Source organism: Lepidochelys kempii, chromosome 2, assembly GCF_965140285.1.
Source record: "Lepidochelys kempii isolate rLepKem1 chromosome 2, rLepKem1.hap1, whole genome shotgun sequence".
In the NCBI taxonomy this organism is placed as follows: Eukaryota; Metazoa; Chordata; order Testudines; family Cheloniidae; genus Lepidochelys; species Lepidochelys kempii.
The window spans coordinates 249535639-249559705 of NC_136381.1; the positions used below are offsets into that span (position 1 = coordinate 249535639).

The 24067-nt window shown below is 45.8% G+C and overlaps 1 protein-coding gene across 3 annotated transcripts in view; it reads left to right on the forward strand.

Annotated features, from left to right (window-relative positions):
• Nucleotides 1–24067, forward strand: part of NCAPG2 (non-SMC condensin II complex subunit G2) — a 116736-nt gene that overhangs the window by 72081 nt on the left and 20588 nt on the right. For all 3 annotated transcript variants that reach the window (XM_073334541.2, XM_073334542.2, XM_073334543.2), the window contains 6 exons: nucleotides 6594–6664; nucleotides 6926–7079; nucleotides 7237–7410; nucleotides 8159–8275; nucleotides 8359–8505; nucleotides 17368–17467. In XM_073334541.2, coding sequence (XP_073190642.2) covers nucleotides 6594–6664; nucleotides 6926–7079; nucleotides 7237–7410; nucleotides 8159–8275; nucleotides 8359–8505; nucleotides 17368–17467 — 763 coding nt within the window. The remainder of the gene's footprint in view (nucleotides 1–6593; nucleotides 6665–6925; nucleotides 7080–7236; nucleotides 7411–8158; nucleotides 8276–8358; nucleotides 8506–17367; nucleotides 17468–24067) is intronic.

A 24067-nucleotide genomic window follows, 5' to 3' on the forward strand; every position in this document is an offset into this window, starting at 1 on the left:
CGGAGAGTTTGCTTCAACCAGCTTCCAACCCCAACCCAGGGATTTTTACTGTCCAACGGTCCCTGACGAGGCTGTCTCCATCAACTTCCTTGGCACAATACTCCCCCGCAGCTTCCAAGAAAAAATTCCTGGATTCCTCTCAAAAAGCTTCCAGAAAGCAGGCTTCAAGTCCCTTGGGTAGAGAATCTACCACGAAGAGATGATCTCCGATCAGGTCGACCACCTCAGCACTCACTGATCTCTGGCTCAGTACTCACAAGGCTGCAGGCTCCTCAGGTACCGTCACTGCCGGCAAGCCTAAAGACTCTAAGAATTCAGTCTGTTAAACCTTGGGTTGAGTGCAGTAGCTATCTTTAAAAATCTCACATTGGTACCTTCTTTGCATTTTGTCAAATTGGCAGTGAAAGTGTTCTTTAAACAAAGATGTGCTGAGTCGTCATCCGAGACTGCCATAACATGAAATATATGGGAGAACGTGGGTAAAACAGAGCAGGAGACATACAATTCTTCCCCAAGGAATTCAGTCACCAATTTAATTAACGCATTAATTTTTTAACTAGTGTCGTCAGCATGGAAACATGTCCTCTGGAATGGTGGCTGAAGCATGAAGGGGCATATGAATGTTCAACATATCTGGCACGTAAATACCTTGCAATGTAGGCTACAAAAGTGCCATTCAGACACCTGTTCTCACTTTCAGATGGCATTGTAAATATGAAGCAGGTAGCATTATCTCCCATAAATGTAAACAATCTTGTTTCTCTTAGTGATTGGCTGAACAATAAATAGAACTGAATGGACTTGTAGGCTCTAAGATCCCAAGATCACAAATGGGAAATAGACACCACCATATTTCTACACTGGGGCATCCCCAAAATAGACTTATTTGCCACAGTCAAAAACAGCAAATGCTCTCAGTTTTCCTCCAAGGCCGGTCTGGGTCACCACTCTCTGATATGCCTTTCACTTCCAATGGAACAGAAGTCTCCTCTGTGCATTTCCACCGATTCCTGTAATATCCACGATCCTGCTTAAGATAGAGGAAAAAAACAGGGTTATACTTGTAGATCCCATGTGGCCGAGACAAATGTGATTCCCCTACCTTACTCAGCTTGCTGTTTGCCAACCAATCACTCTCCAGCCACTCATTTGCTCTCTTAGGATGCCAGCCAGGTCCATCACCTCAATCTACAGGTTCTCTGGCCTAAGGCATGTGTGGTCAATGATTCAAGAGCTTAGAAATGATGTGCTCTGAGGACGTAAAGGCGGTGCTGTTACATAGCAGGAAAAAACTACTCATGACACACATATCCAAAAGTGGAAGAGATTCAAACTCTGATGTGACTCAAGACATTTTCCTCCTACATCCTTTCCACTATCATCTGTGCTAGACTATATCCTAGAACTAAAAAGGTCAGGATAATCTCTAACTTATGTAAAAGTGCACCTCGCAGTGTCACAGCCTTCCATCATAAGATAGAGGGTTATTCTGTTTTTCTTATCCCACAAGAAGGTTTCTCAAAGGTCTGGGTAACCTCTTCTTAGAAATCTGATGCCATACACCAACACTGAACCTCAGCTTGGTCCTCAGGTGTCTAAGACCATCTCCTTTCAAATCATGGCCACCTGCTCCCTTCTACACCTCTCTGAAAACTGCATTTCTAGTAGCCATTACTTTTGCTTGAAGAGTGGGAGAGAGAGGGGTTCTAATGGCATATTTCTCCCCCTTTCCAGTCTTATTTAAAGATGTCACACTACAACTGCAACCCAAGTTCCTACCAAAAATATATTTGGACTTCCACATAAACCAATTTATCCACCTCCTAGTTTCCTTTTTGAAACCACACTGAAACACACTCAATGTCAGGAGTGCTTGCACTAGCCTCCTATCTAGATAGGACTAAACCCTTCAGGAAATTTCCCATACTATTTCTCTCCATTGTGGACAGATCTAAGGGATCCTCAGTCTGCAAAAAGACTCTCTAGGTCAGGGGTCAGCAACCTTTCAGAAGTGGTGTGCCGAGTCTTCATTTATACACGCTAATTTAAGGCTTCACATGCCAGTAATACATTTTAACGTTTTTTAGAAGGTCTCTCTATAAGTCTATATGTTATATAACCAAACTACTGTTATATGTAAGGTAAACAAGGTTTTCAAAATGTTTCAGAAGCTTTATTTAAAATTAAATTAAAATGCAGATCTTATCAGTTTAGTGTGATCCTTGCTGAGTTTTCCAATGTCTGGCACGTATTTGGATACTTTAAGCTGCACACAGGCTTCTGAGTGATCAGTTGTTAACTGGCTCTGAGAGGGACAGAGGACAGATTTCATGTGTGAAAATACCTGTTCACACAGGTATGTGGATCCAAATGCTGAAAGCATTGCAAACACAATTTTCTTCAAACAGTTAAATTTCACTGGCAGGGACATCCAGCAGGTCAGAATAGAGGCCCCATGATCTCTCTCGGTAGCTTCAAGTGCGCTTCACAGATCCACAAACTTTGATGTCCGCAGTTCTGAGCTTTTTAACTGAATGAGTTGCATTTCGAAATCTTCAACACCAATCCACTGAAATACAGACACGTCCAAGGCGCTTTCGTTGAACTTTTCAGGTTTAATTAGAAAAGAAAGCATTGGGCCAAATCGCTGGAAATCTTGAAATCTGTCAGAAAATTCTGATTCCAGTTCTTGCATGTACTTTCCAATCTCATCGACATTGACAGTGCAATGTGTCGATAGCTCTTTTATGAGTTGGAAGTAGTGGAAAGTAGAAGTTTGAATATTCCTGGAAAAAACTGCTTAGTTTCACAACAAATGCTTTCCAGGCTTCATAAAGATCCAGAACTGTTTGCCATGCACCTGGAGACAGAAGTTGAGTTTGTTTAGGTGAGCGGTGATATCAGTTAGAAACATGATCTTACACAGCCATTTGTCATCATCCAGTTCGGGGTAGTTTTGTTCTTTTTCCGACAAAAAGGCCTTGATTGCATCAAAACAGTTTACAAAGTGAATCAAAACCTTGCCACGACTTAGCCACCGAATGTTGCTGTGAAGTGGGATGTCGTTATAAGCATTATCCATCTCTTCTAGCAGTGCTTGAAATTGTCGGTGAGTCAAAGCAAATTGAGCAACAAGGAAATTCACAATTCACACCACCGTATTCATCACATTATTAAGCTCTGAATTAGACATTTTAGCACAAAGGTTTTGTTGATGGATGATGCAGTGAAATTTGACTGTTGGACGGCCAATTTGATCTTCAAGTAACTTTACAAATCCCTTCTGTTTTCTGACCTTGGCAGGAGCACCATCTGTTGTCACACAAAATATTTTTCTGATGTCAACTCCTTGTTCTTCAAAATGGTGTACAAAACTTTCCAGTTTATCTTCCCCCTTTGTTGTGCCATGCAGGGGTTTTAGGCAACAAAGTTCCTCTTGGATTTCATAGGAAGCACAATATCTTGCAACAGCTGCCAAACGTGGAACGTAGTTTATATCCACGCTCTCATCAACTGCAACACTAAACACTGCTGTGTCTTTCAATGCAGTTGTCTGCTTTTCCTTAACATTTTCTGCCATTTCACTTATGCGTCTCTCAACTGTTCTGGCAGAGATGGGCAGTTCTTTTATTCTAGATATGATTGTATCTTTATTTGGCAAATCATTGAACAAAATCTTCAAACTGCTGAGAAAAACTTTTTATATAGTCCCCATCTGTAAATGGCTTTCCGTTTTTTGCAATGCACTGTGCAATCTTGTAACTTCCTTCTCTAGCTTGATTTTTACTTACACTTAAGCTTTTAAAAACACTGCTTTGCTTCTCATAGGCTGCTACTGCCTTTTTGATTGATTCAGTCATCTACTTCATCAAGAAAGGTTTTCTCATGCTTTGTTTCAAAATGTCGTCAAACACTTGATGTGCAACAAACAACACTTTTGTAACAGAAAGCACAAATAGCACGGTCCTTCTTTTCAATAAATCCAAATGTGTCAGTCCAAGCAGGCTGAAATGATCAGACATCTAGCTTTGCTTTCTTAGGAGCTGCCATTTTGTCAAATGTTCCCTTCAACTCTCAGTGGGGAAAAACAATGGCGATAGACTGCAGGCATGAGGTCAAATGCAGCATGGTCTGGTATAAGCAATTTTAAGATGGGGGTGCTGACCTGCACCCTCTCTTGTCTCATGTGCAACCCTCACTGTCCCAGGCTGGGGACAGTGGGCCACAGCAGGGAGGCTGCAGAGCACTGATCCAAGGCCAGGAGCAGAGCCCAGGGTGGCCTGCTGGCACTCCAGGCCGGAAAGCAGTCTGAGCAAGGCTGGAGATCCAGACCCTGGCTGGCAGGAGGTCAGCGGCTGGAACCCCAGATCGGCAGCTGAAGTAAGTGGAGCTGGCCGCTGGTACCCCAGACCACCAGCAGGCTGAGCAGGGCCGGAGGCCTGGACCCTGTCTGGGAGGGGGCCTGAACTCCAACTGGAAGGAAGGTGAGTGGGGCTGCATCCAGGGACCCCTGCTGGCAAGGGGCCAGAAGTCGGAACCCCAGAGCTGCGACTTAGCAGCTCAGCCCGCCCCCACTCTGGGGTTCCGGCTCCTGCCAGCCTGGGTCTCAGCCCGCTGCCAGCCTGGAATTCCTTCACCCAGGCCGGCAGCGGGCGCTGAGTGGGACCAGCGAGGGACCCCGGCCGGCAGGAGCCGGCAGCGGAAACCCCAGAGTGGTGGCAGCTCAGCCCATCGCTGCGTGCCATCAAAAATCGGCTCGCGTGCCACTTTTGGCACACGTGCCATAGGTTGCCGACCCCTGCTCTAGGTGGATATCGAGGTGCATTACCTACTGCTATCAGTCTCGTGATCTTCAACCTCCTTCTAGAGTATGAACTCACTCCACGAGATTGCTCTCCACTTCCATAGCCTTCCTCAGAAACGTTCCAGTTGCAGAAATGTGAAGCCACGGTTTAGACATGTGCTCATACATTAGCTGAACATTATGCAGTCTCTCACAACTCAGTGTCCAATGCCATATTTGGCTTCTCTGTCTTATCCTCAATTCTAGACTCGACTCTGAAGCCCCACCTCTCCCTTAGAGGTCACCCACAGGGACACTACTTGAAGGAAAAAAGGTTACTCACCCTGTGCAGTAATTGTGGTTCTTCTAGATGTGTCCCTATGGGTGTTCCACTGCCTGCCTTCCTCCTCTGCTTCAGAGTTCTTTCCAATGAGCTCTGCAGTAGAGAAAGAACTGAGGGCATTTTTCCCACACAGCACTATATAGCCCTGGTGCAGGGCACGAGATGAAGAGGGAACATGTGTGAGCTGAATGGACACTGCTACCTAAAATCTCCAATTTGGAGCACAGGGGACGCAAGCGTACCTAGAGTGGGACATCCATAGGGAGACACATCTTGAAGAACCACAGTTACTGCACAGGGTGAGTAACCTTCTCTCTTAATCAGAGCTGGCTTTGAGCCAAACTCGGACAAGCTTTTCAGCTTTGGCAGTCTCTTTGACCTAGTTGTTGACATGCTTTCTGGCATTGATGAAGCAGCATGGATCTGAAAAGCGGTCTGAACAGAGTCTTAGTTTCAAGAAGAACAGGAACTCAGGCAAGAGGCTCTCTTCTGCCGGAAAAGCAAAACTGTTCTTTTTCTGTGAATGTTACCATTTTGTTGTTGTTTTTTAAAAAGAGGGAGACACTCTCACTTGTTATCCAGATGGGACTAAACTTGTACATAAATTTTTTATGTTGTATTTCATGGAGCTAAGTCCAGAGGAGACACTACCTCTTCAAACACAATTTAAACAGAGAAGATTTTGGCATAAAACTGGTAAGATCTTGAAAGTGTCTCTGCCTGGTTTTCAGATGCATGCCGCTAGATCCAAAGTAACCTCGAAGTCACTTTTTTTTTTATATATTTCAGTGACACCTAGGGGCTCCAATGAGTGCCCTGTTGTGCTAGGTGCTGCACAAACCTATCTAAACAAGGATATTGAAGGCTGCTACTTGATGTTTAATCCCTACATTTAGGCAGCATTACCATTGGCTTTGAATCCAGGTCCCATGCCTAATTTTGGAAAGTAATCGCACAGTCATTTAACTAGTTCTCAGACCCACCTCTTTGAGGGATGACTGATAGTTAATCTTCCAACATTAGGGATCTGTGGTGAAAATGGTTAGAGAACAAAGATTATCTAGTACGAATAAATTGCCACTATAAAGCTACACTCCTCACCCTGTGTATACCCATTTCTTTGGATTCTATTTCTAATACATTGTTTAAATGGAAAGGAATTGGATGGAGTCATGGCCATGCATCTTCATATAAACTTAAAGTAAATGTTTTCTTCTGGTAGCAGAGCATGTATATGGCCACCAGGAGCACATGCACTCCCAAGTATATGAATCTGACAATCCACTCTAAGTATTTCTTTTCAATGCTGTTTCTGGTGATTCTTTAATGGGTATGAAAATTCTGCAGTGACAGAATCCACTCCTCGAAAAAAGGTGCTTAGATTCTTGTTGTCTTCTGCAACTATTAGTCAGATGGGTTCAGTCTTTTTTTTTATAATTTTGGTTATTTTGTTTTTTTTAATCCTAGGATGATCGTTGCATGATTCCATTAGTTATTCTGGCATCTTTTATGCCAGCTTCTGCTATTCCTACATTCAGGTACTATTTCCTTAATGTCAAAATTGAGGTGGGGGTGCTCTGTTGTTCGACTTTAATTTTATGTTTTTATTTGGTATACATTAAAATACCCTTAATGAAGAACATATCAATTCAGGACAATTGATAACTTAGTAAAATCTGTAGGGCCAATAGGCCTATAACTGTTTTGTTAATATTTCAGATATCATATCAGTTCATTTTGTCTGCGTCATTGCTGTGCTAATGAATAAAAACAGCTGCTATATCTGAAATTGTTTTCAGCTGTGGTGTGATCTCTAAATTGAGGAATCTTGAGAAGGGAGCTGATGAAAATAAATACTCCACCCTGATAGACTGCTTGTGTCGCTGGGGACAAGTGGGACACATTATGGAGTTAATCTGTGATTGGATGTCCAGTGAGATGACGCCAAGAAAGGTTTGCCAAGAAAACATTGAATTCTACCTCTATGTTGCATTATATAATCTGGTTCTATTTGTCCTTTATAGTAATTACTTATCCTCCAGATTAAAGTTTATTGTAGTATCCTTTGTATCTCATTGATTAATGGGCTTCTTCTCTCCTCCACATTTAGAGCAATACAGCATCTGAGCGGCGAGTACGTATCCAAGTAACACATGAGTCAAAACCAGAATTAGCGCTTGATTATCTAGAATATTTATTAACTCATTCCATGAATCGGGATTGCCTGCTATCTGTCCCCAGAAAGAAATTGAATCAGCTTTTGAAAGTACTTGGAGCTGCAAAGGTAATATTTGCAGAATATTGAATGTAAAGCACTATTTAATGTGACACAGTACCACTACTGAAATTTAGATTTAACATTTTTTCTTCAAAAGTCTCAGTAAGATCCACCACCCCTCCATCCTTTGGATCTTCTGCCATCACACTCATGATATGAACTGATGAAATACTTTGATGAAAAGAGTGATCAAAAAGCTATCCATAGTGTTTAATGGTCTCTTCCTTTCTGAAAGTGTACTGCCTGAACTTGACCAAGCTGTCTTCTGCATATTTGATGCTTTAACAGTTGTGACTAACAATCTGAGGTTAGCTGTACCTCTTTATCTGTAGCAAATGTAACTATTGTAATTTAAAACTTGCATACCTCTGAACTTTGTGAATAACTAGCAGTTTAGATCATGAATAGAAATAAATTATAGGACTGCAAGACTTACCCCAAGATTTTCAAAAATCTCTAGTTTTTTTTTGCAGGTGCCTCAAACTTGTCCAATTTGAGACATGTTAAAGGAGCCTGACTTCCAGAGGATAGGTGCAGAGCATTTTTTTGAAAATCAAGCCCCTTTGAAGTGTAAAGTTTGGCACTCAAAAAACAAAGTGGTCAAAAACACCCCAGTCACTTTCTGAAAATCTTGGCTTTATTGAAAATATATTTGAAGTTGAATTTCAGTCTTTAAGCAAAAGCAAAGTGCAGAACAGGACTTCCTGAAAATATATTTTGTTTTTAAATATAACTATAAGTTATAATATTGCAGGAGATTCTTGGCTCGATTATGAAAGCAACTGGTGCAGGGTCTCATAGCTTCAATCAAGCAACTGCCATAAGAGCCTTCACCCTCTACTGCAGATTAAGTATTCATCTTCAGCACAAGGTATTGTTTTTAAGGAGGTATTCATGAGGGAAAAAGACAATTATCAAGCTCTGTTTTTATTATTGTTTGTTTTTCTTGCACAGTTTTCTTCTGAAGGAAAAGTTTACCTTTCACATTTGAAGGAGACAGGTGCTTGGATAGAAAGTCATGTTCTACCTTCTATTCTAATGCACGAACAGGAGGAGAACGTTCTAGAGCAGTACATTGAAGTTTCTCAGCTAATCATCCAGGTTAGAGGTCTCTTTATAATTACTTCAAATGGAATTGACAGTAGTATCCATTTTTTACAATTGTTTTTAAATGCTTTATTCATATGATTTTTATGGTTTAGGTACAGTAATTGCATCCCACTAGTCCAGTGTCATAGCAGTATTTAAAGTTTGGCGCCTACGCCAACTTCCAAACAGTGTGTACGTCAACCATACACTTGAGAAGGAGAAATCAAATGAATAACTACAAAATGGGAAATAAGTGGGTAGGCAGTAATCCTGCTGAAAGTGATCTGGGGGGTATAGTGGAACACAAATTGAATATGAGTCAGCAATCTGATACAGTTGTGAAAAAGACTAATATTCTGAGGGTTTATTAACATGAGTGTAATTTATTACCACAGGAGGTAATTATCCCTCTTTACTCAGAACTGGGCGAGGCCTCAGCAGGAGTACTGTGTCCAATTCTGGGTGCCTCACTTTAGGAAAGATATGGACAAATTGGAGAAGGTCCAAAGGAGAGCAACAAAAATTATAAAAGATTTTGACAATCTGACCTTTGAGAATAAAAATACTCAGGGGCAGAGGGTAGGGATAGGATACAGAGGGCCCTAGACAAATTAGAGGATTGGGCCAAAAGAAATCTGATGAGGTTCAACAAGGACAAGTGCAGAGTCCTGCACTTAGGACGAAAGAATCCCATGCACCGCTACAGACTAGGGACCGAATGGCTAGGCAGCAGTTCTGCAGAAAAGGACCTAGGGGTCACAGTGGACGAGAAGCTGGATATGAGTTAACAGTGTGCCCTTGTTGCCAAGAAAGCCAATGGCGTTTTGGGATGTATAAGTAGGGGCGTTGCCAGCAGATTGAGGGACGTGATCGTTCCCCTCTATTCGACATTGGTGAGGCCTCATCTGGAGTACTGTGTCCCGTTTTGGGCCCCACACTACAAGAAGGATGTGGAAAAATTGGAAAGAGTCCAGCGGAGGGCAACAAAAATGATTAGGGGACTGGAACACATGACTTATGAGGAGAGGCTGAGGGAACTGGGATTGTTTAGTCTGTGGAAGAGAAGAATGAGGGGGGATTTGATAGCTGCTTTCAACTACCTGAAAGGGAGGTTCCAAAGAGGATGGATCTAGACTGTTCTCAGTGGTAGCAGATGACAGAACAAGGAGTAATGGTTTCAAGTTGCAGTGGGGGAGATTTAGGTTGGATATTAGGAAAGACTTTTTCACTAGGAGGGTGGTGAAACACTGGAATGCATTACCTAGGGAGGTGGTGGAATCTCCTTTCTTAGATATTTTTAAGGTCAGGCTTGACAAAGCCCTGGCTGGGATGATTTAGTTGGGGATTGGTCCTGCTTTGAGCAGGGGGTTGGACTAGATGACCTCCTGAGGTCCCTTCCAACCCTGATATTCTAAGATTCTATGACCTGATAAGTCTTGAAATATGTTACTCCTGGGGGAATTCTGCGCCAAAAATTAAAAATTCTGTGCACAATATTTTAAAGTTCTGCATATTTTATTTGTAAAAAGAGAACAATATAATCACACCAGTTTCAATTATTTTGGTAATTTGTTTCAAAATACCTGTCAATAAGTATGTCTGTAACAATTCAGGCAACGAAAAAGATTCAGGAAATGTTTTTTGACAAATAGATCCCTTACTAGGCATAATATAGAACTCTGAATAATAGTTCATTTAAACTACAATACAGAACCATATTTCCCACACCACTCAGAACCAGCGCAAAGGCTTGGAGAAGTCCAGGGTAACGGAGGAGCTGAGGGAGAGGGAAGTAATTGCTGGGAAGGAGCCTGGGTGTGAACTTGGAGGGTTGTTGGGTGTGAGTTGGAGAAAAATGGAAGGGTTTTTTGGGGCGGTGGGGTAGGGAGGGATTGTTAGGGAGCCTCCCTCACGCCGACCTTGGCTGACCCCTAGCCTCTCCCATTCAGTTAGGCACATCTGCTCCTGTCTCCATGTGTCCCTCCACCGCCCCCCAATCATCGTGTCCTCGCATCCCCCACTCAGCCACCTCTCCTCCCCCATCCCCATGTGTTCCTGCACCCCCTCTCCCATTCCAGCACCATGCTCCATGTGCCTGTGTGCCCCCACTCAGCCACCCCTCTTCCCCCATGTGGCCCTGCACCTCCTCCCCCATCCCCATTTGTCCCTGTGCACCCACTCAGCCACTGCCCTTCCCCCATCCTCATGTGGTGCTGCACCACCTTCTCCCTGTTCCCATGTGGCCATGTGCCTTCACTCCCATTCAGCCCCAGTCCCAGTCTGTCCTCCCCCAATAGCCCTTAAGAATGGGATCCCCCAGCAGTCCCATGTGACTTACACTGTCTGTTCCCTCATATCCCCTGTCTCCTGACCAGGCCTCACCGGCAGGGTGCTGTCTTCTCTTCCCTATCGGCAGTTGGGGCTGGCCCAGGAGAGGCTGCTCTGTTCTAGCGCTACAGTGGCCCCTGATGGGCAAAAAGCGTAACTGCAGCAACTTTCCAGAAGAAATTACTTTCTGCAAAAAGTTTTTCGCTCGGCACGTGAATTCTGGGCGTGTGCAGTAGCCCAGAATTCCCACAGGAGGAAATATGTTAGGGTCTTTTATAAAGAGGACTCTGAACAGTTGTTTTCCATGTCCTCTGAAGGTATGACAAGTATTAATATGCTTAATCGGTGGCAAGGGAGATCTAGGTTAGATATTTGGAAAAGCTTTCTAACTATAAGGGTAGTTAAGTTCTGCAACAGGTTTGCAAGGGAGGTTGAGGAATCCCCATCACTAGGGACTGTAAGAACAAGTTAGATATGCACCCGTTGTGGATGGTCTAGGTATGCTTGGTCCTGCTTTAGCACGGATGTACTAGATGAACTCTCAAGGTCCCTTCTAGACTTACATTTCTATGATTCTATAACCCTTTACCTGGCTATGGAGTTGTGTGCCCTATATAGCTGAGAGGGAGGATTGGGTTCATGAAAATTTCATGCTTTATTTGTTGGATTTTCTGTGGCACTCATCACCAAAATATCTGTGCACCTCATAATAACCTTATGAGGTAGGGAAGTATTGCAAAACCCAGATCTCATACATCTCAGTCCAGTGCTGTAGCTGCTTGAATGATGGGTACTTTATTATGTCATACCCTGTTTTAATTATTTTATAGCTTTTTTTTTTTAAACTGCATTCCCTTGTTTAAATGCAGCAGCATCATACTGTCAAGCACAACAACTGTGAAGGAATATACATATTAGGTATGTGGCCCCCATTACTACAGTACCTGAGCACCTCACCATCTTTAATGTATTTATCCTCACAGTACCCCTATGAGGAAGTGTGACAGATTTGCTCACTTTCCTAGAGGAAGTCTGTGAAAGAGAAAGGATTTGAACTTAGGTCTCCAAAGTCTCAGGCTAATGTGCTAACCACTGAACCATCCTTCCTCTAAATCTCTGTTTCACCATCTATTAAATGGGATAATTTTTGTAAAGGAATATATTCATTCATGTTTGTATGGAAAAAATTATATAAAAAAGCCAAGTGGTAAACAGTATACCTACAAAGATGTTGATGACTGCTAGTGGGAGAATACTGTGAAAAGGATTTTTATTCTATTTTTATTTTATTTATTTAATAAGAATGTTCCAGAGCACAAGAATTTGGTCAAGGATTTTAAATATCATTCTTCTTCAAGTGATAGCACATGTCCATTCCACTTCATATGTGTGCACCGAATGCACTATTGTTGGAGATTTTTTCCTCAGCAGTACCTATCCAGGCAGCAAATGCGCCTTCTGTCTCCTCATGCTGGCTGTGTGATGGTATAAAGGGCAGAGCTGCCCCTGACCCTCCTCAGTTCCTTCTTACTGCCCCTGACAGCTATTGGAGTGTTCTTCCTTGCTAATGCAAGTTTTTCCTTATTCTTAGCATTGTATATAGTTGGTACCAGTGATTCAATAATCTTCATGACCCGTACTAATAGTCACTTGTTAGGATTTGCCAGCTACTGGAATTCAGCACCCAGTACCGTGGGCACCTCCAGATACTGTAGTACCTCCTTGTTCAGTGCCATCAAGAGGTAAATGACCATGATTTCACCAGTGCTGTTTTCTCCAGACTTCTGGCACTGACAAGAACCACACCTCCTTGGTCAGATGATTCTGGTTCATTGTCAGAATCAGAAGTGGGCTCTTATGTCACGGCTTTGTCACGTTAACCGTCACTCTTCTCTGAGGAGTTTCCACCCTGATATCCAGTGGAAGCTCCCCATTCACCAGCTGGTAGAGACCTTTGGTCAGGAAGAAATTGTGGCCCGGGACCCTATCAGTGGCCGTATTGGAACCCTTGCAGGTTTTCTCCTGCCTCCAGATCACCTTTGCATCCTCTCCTCTCTATGTTCTCCAGTAGGTGTCACGATGCTACTGCAAGAAGCTGTTCCCAGTACTGGGCTCAGTGCCAAAGAGGAGTAATCTGCTCAGATGAATCCCCCCTTGCAAGAATTGGAGGAGATTGCACCTCAGCCAGCCTTGGCTTTCTCCTTCTCATCGCCAGATGATGTAGTTGTGTTGGAGGGCTCCTTACCTCCACTGGATGATTCTAGAGTCCACCAGGACCTTCTACAGAATGTGGCTTCTGCCACAGATATTCAGGTGGAAGTGGATCAAGAGGTCTCACAGATAAGTTATTAATTTGGGATCTGTGGGACCTTCTCAAGTGGTGCTCCCAACAAATCAGTCTATTCTGGAGCCTACTAAAGTTCTGTGGCAAATTTCTTCCCTACTACCTATACTGAAAAGAATTGAGTGGAGATATTATGTTCCTTTGCAGGGGTTTTAATGTTTTTACGCCTCTCCCCACCCCCTTGCTCTCAGGACCTTTGGCGGGCTCAGTTAACAATGAGGGAGAGTGCAGGGTCAGCAAGCACCTACCTCAAAATCAAAGGATGTGAAGAAGCTTGTTCTTTTTTGGAAGGAACTTTATTCAGCAGCTGGACTACAGCTCCGGATCACTAATCAACAAGCTTAGCTGGGGTGTTCTGCTTTTTTCCCTCTGGGACAATGTTTTAAACTTTATGAACAAGTTGCCAGAGGAGGCAAGACAAATTTTCTGGCTTTGGTGGACGAGAGGAAAATGGTGAGCATGACCTCGCTTCAGGCAACATTAGTTCTTCTTTGAGTAGTGTCCCTGTGAGTGCTCCAGTTTTAGGTGGCAGTGTGTCCTGGCGTTATCGATCGGAGATTTATGGTAGCAGTGTCTACGTGGGTTGTGCGTGCGCAGTAGGTATCTCGTGGTGCCATTGGTGCTGTGTGTGGCATGCACACGACCCGAGCCCTCCAGTTCCTTCTCAACCATTCTCGGCCGAAGACGGAACGACGGGGCAGTGTTAGCACTTCTCCCTAAAACCATTAAGAAATAGCTTTTAGATAGATATTTAGATAAGTTGTTATAGAGTTAGTTAGTGTCAGTGTTAGGGGGGGGAAAAAAAAGTCTTGTTAGTTCGTTAGACAAACCCTCCCTGAAGGGACGGTTACTAGTTAAAATGCCTGGGTCTCCAGCCTTCAAATGATGTGGCTTCTGCCGTGATGCCATGCCCATTTCAGACGGACACTTTTTATGCATACGCTGCCTGGGTGAGGGGCATATTCCCCAGAAATGCCCCCACTGCAGCAACCTGAAAGCTGGAGCCCAATGGGACAGGGATCTCCGGCTTAAAATGATCTTAATGGAGAAGTCCCTCCAGCCTGAGGCAGACAAGCAAACAGCCTCTCCAGGCAAACCTCAGCTACTACACAGAGTAGTGGTAAAAATCAAGCAGGCTCAATCTCAAGTGATACTTGTAGCACCAGTGTGGCCTTGCCAACATTTATTCTGCTGAACCTCTCAACCAGGGATCAGTTGACATTGCTAGTGGACCCAGATCTCACAGGACCTGTTACCTGCACAATCTAGGGCACCCCACCTTCACCCTACCGTGGGCTCAAGGAGTAACCCAGTTAATTTAGCCACCCCACCCTTTCCTGTCCTAGGTTCAGGGGACAAGGGCGTATGTGGGTTTGTGGGACCTTTTACCAGTGAAAGAGCCTTGCACAGTAATATCATAGATCAATTATTAATAAATATAGGTTAACAGAATACACATGCGAAGCATATAATGCTCAACACTCCCAACAAGGCTGTCAAATTTTTCTTGATGGCCAGTCAGGATCAGGTCATCTGGGGCTCCAGCTTCTGAATGGTGTGGTCAGCAGGGTGTGATGGTTTTGGAAGCTCTGACCTTGGGCTATGTTCTGGAGTTCGGTTCCAAATAACTTCCCGTTGGCCCCGAGTTTATATAGTTAAAACTTGGGTCCTACTTAGCAATCCCTTAACCAATCATTTTAAACTGAAGTACTACAAAACAATATTTTTCACCAATCCTAGCCTACTACCTAAAAGTTCATTTGTTTCTGTCAAAATGTAAATTAAAGAACACACAGTGATAACTATAGGTAAACAAATGGAAGTATTACAAATTTAAAAACAGACAAAAGCAATAAATTGTATCTTTTCAACTGAAACTGCTGATAAGTGGTGTTGCCAGGTAGTATCATCTTGCAAAGTTTTCTTTACACACCTTAAGATTTGTCTGTCTGGTCACAATTTGTGCTATTAGGACAGAAATGCTTCATAAAAACCCAATATTATATTATTTTGGTTCAGTTTAGATGGGATGTGACTCCCAGCTTCTTAGCTCATAGCTGCTGCTGTCCTACTATAGCAGCTGCTGCTTACTGCAGAAGAGCCTTGGCCTACAGAACATGGTCACCATAACTGGGAGGCCCTTCACCTCACAGTCTAGATGATCTATGGTTAACACCTCAGGAGGAAATATGTTCAAAGGAGGTACAAAACGTCCTCTTAAATAATAGAAAATATTCTAATAGGTATACTTGCCTGGTCAAGTGGAAGAGATTCTCCGTCTCATCCCAGCAGAAAGGCATTCACCCAATCCGAGCTCCGATACAACATGTGCTAGACTATTTGTTATAAATGAAACAGCAAGGCCTTGTCATTAGTTCTACTAAGGTTCACCTAGCAGCTATCTTGACTTTTCACCCTCCAGTTGATCAGTCACTTTTCTCCAGTCCCATGTTGCTCAGGTTTTTGAAGGGTTTGAACAGGTTATATCTCCAAGTAGAGAGGCTCCTATTCCCCCTAGCGTTTTGAAACGGGTTTTAACAAAACTAATGGGTCCATCCTTTGAACCGCTGGCTACCTGTTCATTGCTCTAAGTCTCACTGAAAGTAGCATTTTTGATGGTAGTCACCTCAGCCAGGAGAGTGGGTGAATTAAGGGTTCTGGTGTCTGACCCTCTGTATACATCAATCAGGCAATATATTTACTAAATTCACCAACATGATCACAAGGGGGAGTGTGTTAGTGTTTTACTTGGACAGAACTAAACTGTTAGATCATCCTCGCAGTTGTTTGTGGGAATTGCAAACAGAATGAAGGGCTTTCTCATTTGTTCTCAAAGAATCTTGTCCTGGATTCCTTCCTGTATCCATTTGTGCTATGTCATGGTTACTGTAACTCCACCGAATAGGATGATAGCACATTCAACCCCATCGCAGGCAGCCTCTGCAGCCTTTTTAGCCCATGTGCCTATTCTGGATGTTTGACGAGCTGCAGTTTGGTCTACAGTACATACATTTGCCCCTCATGCTATCTCCCAACGGTCTACAAATGATGCCAGATTTGGATTGTGTGGTCCTTCAATTGTTATTCAGGTAGACTCTAATCCGACCTCCAGATCAAACTGCTTGTGAATCACCTGACATGGAATGGACATGCTATCACTCGAAGAAATGGTTACTAACTTGTTCTGTAACTGTCCTTCGAGTTGTTTCGCACATGTCCATTCCATGACCCACCCTCCTTCCCCTCTATATTGGAGTCCGTCGAGTAAGAAGGAACTGGGGGATCAGGGAAAAATCTCTGAGAACAGTGCACTGGGTGCGCGCACATCTGAAGTGGACTGGACATGTGCAACACAACTTTAAGAATAACAGATACAGAACAGGCTAGTAACCTTTTGTCTCATAATAGGGGTTTTAAAAAAGTGAAATTACCAATGGATCAAATTGGTCATGATTTCGGGTATCCCAAATTTATCCATTCCATAATACAAAATTACATCTTCACCTTCTGAGAGCACCACGGTGTGCCTAAGCAAAATTAGTAAGTGGATGCAGGCTTTGTTACTCTTCTGAAATATTATGGGATATTCTCCTAGTGAAAATGCTGACAGATAGAGGAATAGTGGGGGTTTTTAATATAAATCTGTTTCTGGACTATGAGAGAGACAAAAGAAAGACTTGGGAAATACATACATTTTGTGCTACTGTAAAACTTTAACAGTCTTTAGCTTCTGTTTTAGTGCTCTTGCTCTCTCTAATTATTAGATGTTAACTTCCGCTCCTATATATGCTCTCACACCAAAAAGTTACAATACTGTAATGTTATATTACATTTTTTCTTTGTATTTACTCAGGGCAGGTCTACACTTAAAATGCTTCTTCCATCAGCATAGTTAATCCACCTCCATGAGAGCTGTTAGCTATGTTAACAGGAGAAGACCTCCTGTCAACATAGTGCTCTCAACACGGAGTTACGTTGGCATAACTGCATTGGTCGGGGTGTGGATTTTTCACACCCTTGAGCAACATGGTTATACCGATGTAAGTTTATAGTGTAGACTGGCCTCAGTCTGAAAAATATTAAATACAAATGTTTTTTAAAATTCCTAACTTGATTTGCTGTTTTTATTATTTTTAGCTAATACTAAAATATTTCTCTTAAATATAATCTAGGGTTGATGCATTTTTCCTTCTCTTGTCTAGGCATATCTGACAGTGTGTAAGGATGCTATAATGGTTGGCCTTGGAGATTCAGAGTTTCAAGCACACCTTTTAGATGTTACTCTTTCAATTATGCAAACAGGTACACTCTAATAACAATGTTTGTAGTAATCGCTTCTTCCTCTATGCTGCTGTAAGGGGTGTTTTTTCTCATATACTCTCTTCCTCTCCCAGAGACTCCTGGTTGCTTTAAGGAGAAGAGTTAGGGAATACATTTCTGCTACATTAGCATAGCCTCTGGCTCTGCTTTGGATCTTCTTCCCCCATGAACAAACTCCAATGTGTGCCTCTGCTGATGTTCGTAGCTTCTGCTAGCAGCAATAGTGTGAATCAATGTGACATGATTCTCGAGTTTCTTCTTTGAGTGCTTGCTCATGTCAATTCCATTCTAGGTATGTGCACCCACACATCCACAGTTGTCGGAGACTTTTTGTTTCAGCAGTATCCATTGGGCCGGCTGTGGTGCCCTCTGGAGTGCCACGCTTATGCGGCAGTATATCAGGTGCCGGCGGCCCTACGCCCTCTCAGTTCCTTCTTACACAATGTGACGGTTGTTTGGAGCGCCTGGTCTTGCTTAGCAAGAGTATTAGCAGTTCTTCACTGTTCAGATCATTCTCCTTTGTTATTGAGTCAGCGATGAGTTAGCTGTTAAGTGTTTCTGTAGTAGTTTAGTAGTTAGTCTTGGATGGGAGTTTGTCCTGGAGCAGGGCATGCCCCGCTCCCCATGAGCTTCAAGCCGTGTTCTGAGTGCAGCTGGTCAATGCCCATCAGCAACTCTCATGAGAGTTGTCTGAAGTGCCTGGGGGAGTCCCATAGAAAAGACAAGTACTGGAGCTTCAAAAACTTTAATTCCCAAATTCAAAAAGAGCGGGACATTCAATTAGGGGCCCTCCTCATGGAGGCTGCTCTGTGCTCGGCATCAGAGCCCCCACACTCGGACTCGGACTCCACGCCCAGTACTTCAGCGTTAGCACACAGTGCGCCGCCAGCACCGGGATCTGCCCAGCACCATTCCCCCTCACCGGTACCAAAGAAGCAGTCAAAGTCGTCTGGTCGGCAGGCACCACACAAGAGAACTTTGGGCAAAGGACCCGAGTTAGGTCTTGTGCCCGCAACAGAGGCTCTGGGGGTACCGCTGTGGTCAGACCCCGTAGCCGAGCCTGAGACGGGCACGGTAGCCAAAGAATAGTTAGGCCGACCAGCACCGCAGATGCCTGACCGCATGGTAGATCCCACCAAGACACCAGCTCAGATGACCACTCCAGTGATGGGACCGCCCCTAAAGGCAGTGGAACGCCCCCAGACCGCAGGCGTTGTTCCCCTTCGCCATGGCCGAGGACCCCAGTGCCGCAACCCCGGTTTCCAGCCAGAAGGTGCAGATCTCTGACACCACGGTCTCTGCCTACAAGACATGGAACTCAAGAATCGCGATGTTGATCCCCATACTTCTGGTACTGACGGTCTTCCTGCCAGAGATTGCCATGGCACTGGTCGCCTCACAGATCTCCCAGTCATCGGTCCCCATCAACACAAGACCATTCCTCGTTGCGGCACTATTCACCGGGCCCCCAGTACTGTTCTTTGGACAAGCACCGGCCCTCGTCTTCCCCATACCGGTCGCCAACAAGTCAGTCCACAGACTCGGGTTTCCACAGCCCCGCCCTGGTCACCAGAAGGGAAGTGGTCCGGGTCAGAGGGACAGTTCAACCTTTCCCCTGTACGGGGCGAATTGTCTCCCAGCTAGGAGCCTGCTAAGTAACCTGCGGCACCAGCATGGGCTCAAGGGCAATGGCCTGCCCAGTGGCAGTACTGGAACCCGTTTGGGGTTCCTGTTATGCCAGCTTCCTGCTCCCACTGCTCCTCCCAGGCTACATCAGACAAGCTGCCTCTGACACATCCAGCACCAGTGTTGGAACAAGGGGCCAAATCCGAAGCGGTGACTCTGCGGAAGGCCCCGGCAGCCGCAGAGCAGTCTCCGACGCAGCAAGAGGACACCCCCCAACCTCCGGCGGTGCAGTCATCCTCCTCATCCCTGGACGAGGCAGTGGCAGGGCCCTCACAAACCTGTAGGCCCCTTCTCCCCCCATTACTTAAGGGAGCACCAAGCCCTACTTAAAAGGGTGGCAGCCAACCTGAACTTGGAGGTCGAGGAGCTAGCTGAGGCGCCCAATGACCTCTTCAATGTCATTCCCTCCTCTACCCCAACCCGGTTCTCATTGCCTGTTCACCCAGGGTCCTAAAGATTGCCAAGTTGGTGTGGCAGACTTCATCTTTCATTCCGCCCACATCCAAGAAGGCGGAAAAGAAGTACTATGTCCCCACTAAGGGGTTTGAATTCCTATACACACACCCTCCTGTGGGGTCCCTGATTGTGTCCACTGTCAATGAAAGGGCCAGGCAGGGCCAGGCAAGTGGCACCCCCAAAAATAAAGATGCCAAAAGACTGGACTTATTTCGCAGAAAAATGTATTCAACAGCAAGCTCCAGTTTAGGGTCTCTAACCATCAGGCCCTACTTGGCAGATATAATTTTAACCTGTGGTACTCTGGCAGCAAGTTCAAAGAGAGCCTCCCACAGGATCACGCGCAAAAATTGGCCACTCTGATAGAAGAGGGCAAGGCGGTAGCCAAGAGTGTCCTCCAGATGGCCTGGGATGCCATGGACTTGCATCCAGGGTGGTTGCCTCTGCAATAGCCATGAGGCGTAGATCCTGGTTACGGACCTCCGGGCTGGCCCAAGAGATGCAGCCAACCCTTCAGGACCTCCCTTTCAAGGGAACTGGGCTCTTCTCGGAGCTAACTGGTGCTAGTATCCATGGCCTTAAAGACTCCCAGGCCACCTTCCACTCTTTGGGCCTGCATACTCCCCAGCAGGCCAGAAAGCCATTGTCAAGGTCTTGGGGTACCCCTCGATCCGGCTTCTACAAAAAGAAGGACAAAGACAGGGGCTTTAAGTGACGCCACCAGTCGTTGTCTCGTCCACCTGCCCAGCCTGGTCCTTCCAAGGACCAAGGCAGCCAAAAGCAGTCAGTTTGAGTGTGCGCCCAAGGATGACTCCACAGTCGCTGCACTGGATCTGTTCCCTGACTTCGTCAACCACTTCCACCCGTCCAGTCGGCCTGGTCCGACATCACCTCAGACCACTGTGTGCTCGACAGTCTCATCGGGCTATAACATGCAGTTTGTAGCCGACCAACTTTTCCATCCCCCTTCCCTATACCTCTTCAGGGATCCTTCTCAGAACCAACTCCTTGTTCAGGAGGTCAGAAACCTCTTGCGCCTTCGGGCAATGGAAGAGGTTTTGCAAGATGTGGAGGGAAGAGGATTTTACTCTCACTACTTCCTCATTCCGAAGACAAAAGGGAGCCTCAGACCTATTCTAGACCTGCGTCGCCTCAACAAGTCTTTCAAAAAGTTCAAGTTTTGTATGTTCTCCCTGGCCTCCATCATCCCGTCCCTGGACCTGGGAGACTGGTACGCTGCCCTCACTTTAAAGGACGCGTACTTCCATATTCCCAGGTCACTGGCGTTTCCTCCATTTCACATTGGGCCAGCGCCATTTCCAGTTCACGGCGAAGCCCTTTGGTCTCTTGTCAGCTCCGAGTGTGTTCACCAAGTGTATAGCGCCAGTGTCCGCTCACCTGCAATGTTGGGGGGTCCAAATCTACCTATACCTCGATGACTAGCTGATAAGGGGCTGGTCCTCGTATCAGGTGTAGAGGCATCTCGATCTGTTCCACCTGCCATGACCAGGGCCAAATAATAAACGACAGAAAGTCAACCCTCACCCCAGTGCAATGTATAGAATTCATTGGGGCGGTACTCAACTCCATTTGAGCCAGAGCCTTTCTCCCCAGGACTTGGTTCCAGGCCATAGTTGACCTCATCTTGTCTCTGTGTGCCCATACACTCGCCACCGCCCACACATGCCTTAGACTGTTAGGTCACATGGCAGCATGCACTTACGTGGTCTGGCACGTGCAACTCCGCCTCCAGCCGCTACAGGCGTCGGTCTATGTCCCCAACTGGCACAGTATGGACTGGGTGATCAGAATTCCGGACAGAGTACTGTCTTCCCTTACCTGGTGGAGAGATCCTACATCTGTGCTGGAGGGAGGCCCCTTCGCAGCCCCAGTCTTGTCAGTGACTCTTGTCTCCGACAGTTTGGACCCGGGTTGGGGAGCCCACCTGGGCAATCTCAGTACTCAAGGCTGTTGGTCCAGTCACGATCAGTCCCTGCACATCAATGTCAGGAAACTCAGGGCTGTTGGACTCTCATACAAGGCAGAGTGATTCAGGTCCTAATGGACAACAGGGCCACCATCTTCTATATCAACGGACAAGGGGGAGCCAGGTCATCTGCCCTCTGCCAGGAAGCACTCCGGTTCTGGGATTTCTGTCTGCAGCAATCCATCTGGTCGCTCATCTCCCATGGGCCAGGAACGCTTGGGCAGGATATTCTCGTCTTGCCATGAGTGATCCCTTCACCCGGAGGTGATCAGTTCTATCTTCCAAGGGGTAGGGAACTCCCCAGGTGAACCGATTCGCATCCAGGCAGAACAGAAAATGCCACGTCTTCTACTCATTCCAGAGCAGGGACAGGGAATCACTGTCGGACGCCTCCTGCTTCCATGGTCTGATCCTGCTCTGATGTACGCCTTCCCTCTGGTGCCATTGCTGCCCAGAGTCATCATGAAGATCAAGCAGGACACTGCGAAGGTCAACCTCACAGTGCTGGCATGGCTGCGCCAACACTGGTTCAGCACTCTGCTGGACCTCTCGGTGGCGACCCCGTTCCGGATGCCGCTCAGGGTAGACCTGTTGTCCCAGAACCACAGCAGTCTCCTGCACCCCAACCTGGTGGCACTATATCTGAAGTCTTGGTTGCTGTGTGGCAAAACGCACAAGAAAACACTCGTGCTTGTCCGAGGTCCAGCGAGTCCTGTTGGTCAGTAGAAAGCCCTCCATCAGCACGACCTACCTGGCCGAATGGAAGTGATTCACCTGCTGGATGGCGAATAAGGGGGTCTGATCCGAGTGAGCCCAGTTGCAGCTCATTCTAGACTACCTACTGCACCTCAAGCTTTAGGGCTTGTCGCTTTCATCCATCAAAGTCCATCTAATGTCCATCTCAGCCTTCCACCCACCGTTCGAAGGCAGGTTGGTTTTCTCTCAGGATATCACGCCAGATTCTTTAAGGGCCTGGAGCATCTCTACCCACACGTTAGGGATCCTGTTCCTCCTTGGGACTTGAATCTGGTGCTGTCACGGCTCACGGATCCCCCCTTCGAGCCTCTGGCTTCCTGCTCTTTCCTGATCCTCTCCTGGAAGGTTGTGTTCCTGGTCACGGTGACTTCAGCCCGCCGGGTATCCAAGATTTGGGTGCTCACCTCGGAACTGCCTTACACAGTCTTCTACAAGAACAAGGCTAACACCTTCCTTTTTAAAGGTAGTCTCTCGGTTTCATTCGAGCCAAAATATTTACTTGCCAGTCTTCTTTCCGAAGCCACATAAGTTGGAGAAGGAGCGCAGGCTATATGCCCTGGACATCAGGAGGTCTCTGGCCTTCTACATTGACAGGACCAAGCCATTCCATAAGTTGACACAATTATTTGTCGCTGTGGCAGACAGGATGAAAGTTCATCCTGTTTCTGCTCAGAGAATTTCCTCCTGGATCACTGCCTGCTTTCACTTTTGCTATGATCAAGCAAAGGGGCCACCCCTGGCAATCGTGTTTTTATCTGGCTGGTGAATCTTGCCCATATGCTCAGGGTTTAGCTGATTGCCATATTTGGGATCAGGAAGGAATTTTCCTCCAGGGCAGATTGGAAGAGGCCCTGGAGGTTTTTCGCCTTCCTCTGTAGCACGGGTCACGGGTCACTTGCTTGAAGATTCTCTGCTCCTTGAAGTCTTTAAACCACAATTTGAGGACTTCAGTAGCTCAGACATAGGTGAGAGGTTTTTCGCAGGAGTGGGTGGGATTCTGTGGCCTGTGTTGTGCACCAACCAGGGCGCAGGCCTCTTCGGCAGCCTTTTTGGCCCAAGTGTCTATTCAGGACATCTGGAGGGCAGCCACCTGGTCGTTGGTCCTTACCTTCACGTCCCACTATGCATTTACCCAGCAGGCCCAGGACGATGCTGGCTTTGGTAGAGCAGTACTGCAAGCCGCCAAGCGGTGAACTCTGAGTCCACCTCCATAGATACTGCTTGTGAGACACCTAGAATGGAATCGACATGAGCAAGCAGTCGAAGAAGAAGAAGAAAAGGTTACCTGCCTTTCATAACTGTTGTTCTTCAAGATGTGTTGCTCATGTCCATTCCGTTACTCGCCCTCCTACCCTTCTGTCGGAGTTGCTGGCAAGAAGGAACCGAGAGGGCTATAGGGCCGGTGGCGGCTGATATACTGCCGCATGAACGCAGCACTCTAGAGAGTGCCACAGCTGGCCCTATGGATACTGCTAAGGCAAAAGTCTCTGACAACTGTGCACATGGGCACGCACACACCTAGAATGGAATGGACATGAGCAACACATCTCGAAGAACAGCAGTTACGAAATGTAGGTAACAGTTTTTTCTCTGTTGTTCACAGGTTTCTGAATGGCAGCAGTGATTTTTACTTATTTACACTGCCACTACAGCTGGATCAAACTGTCATTGGAGTTGTCTCTCTCTAGGCTCCAGGA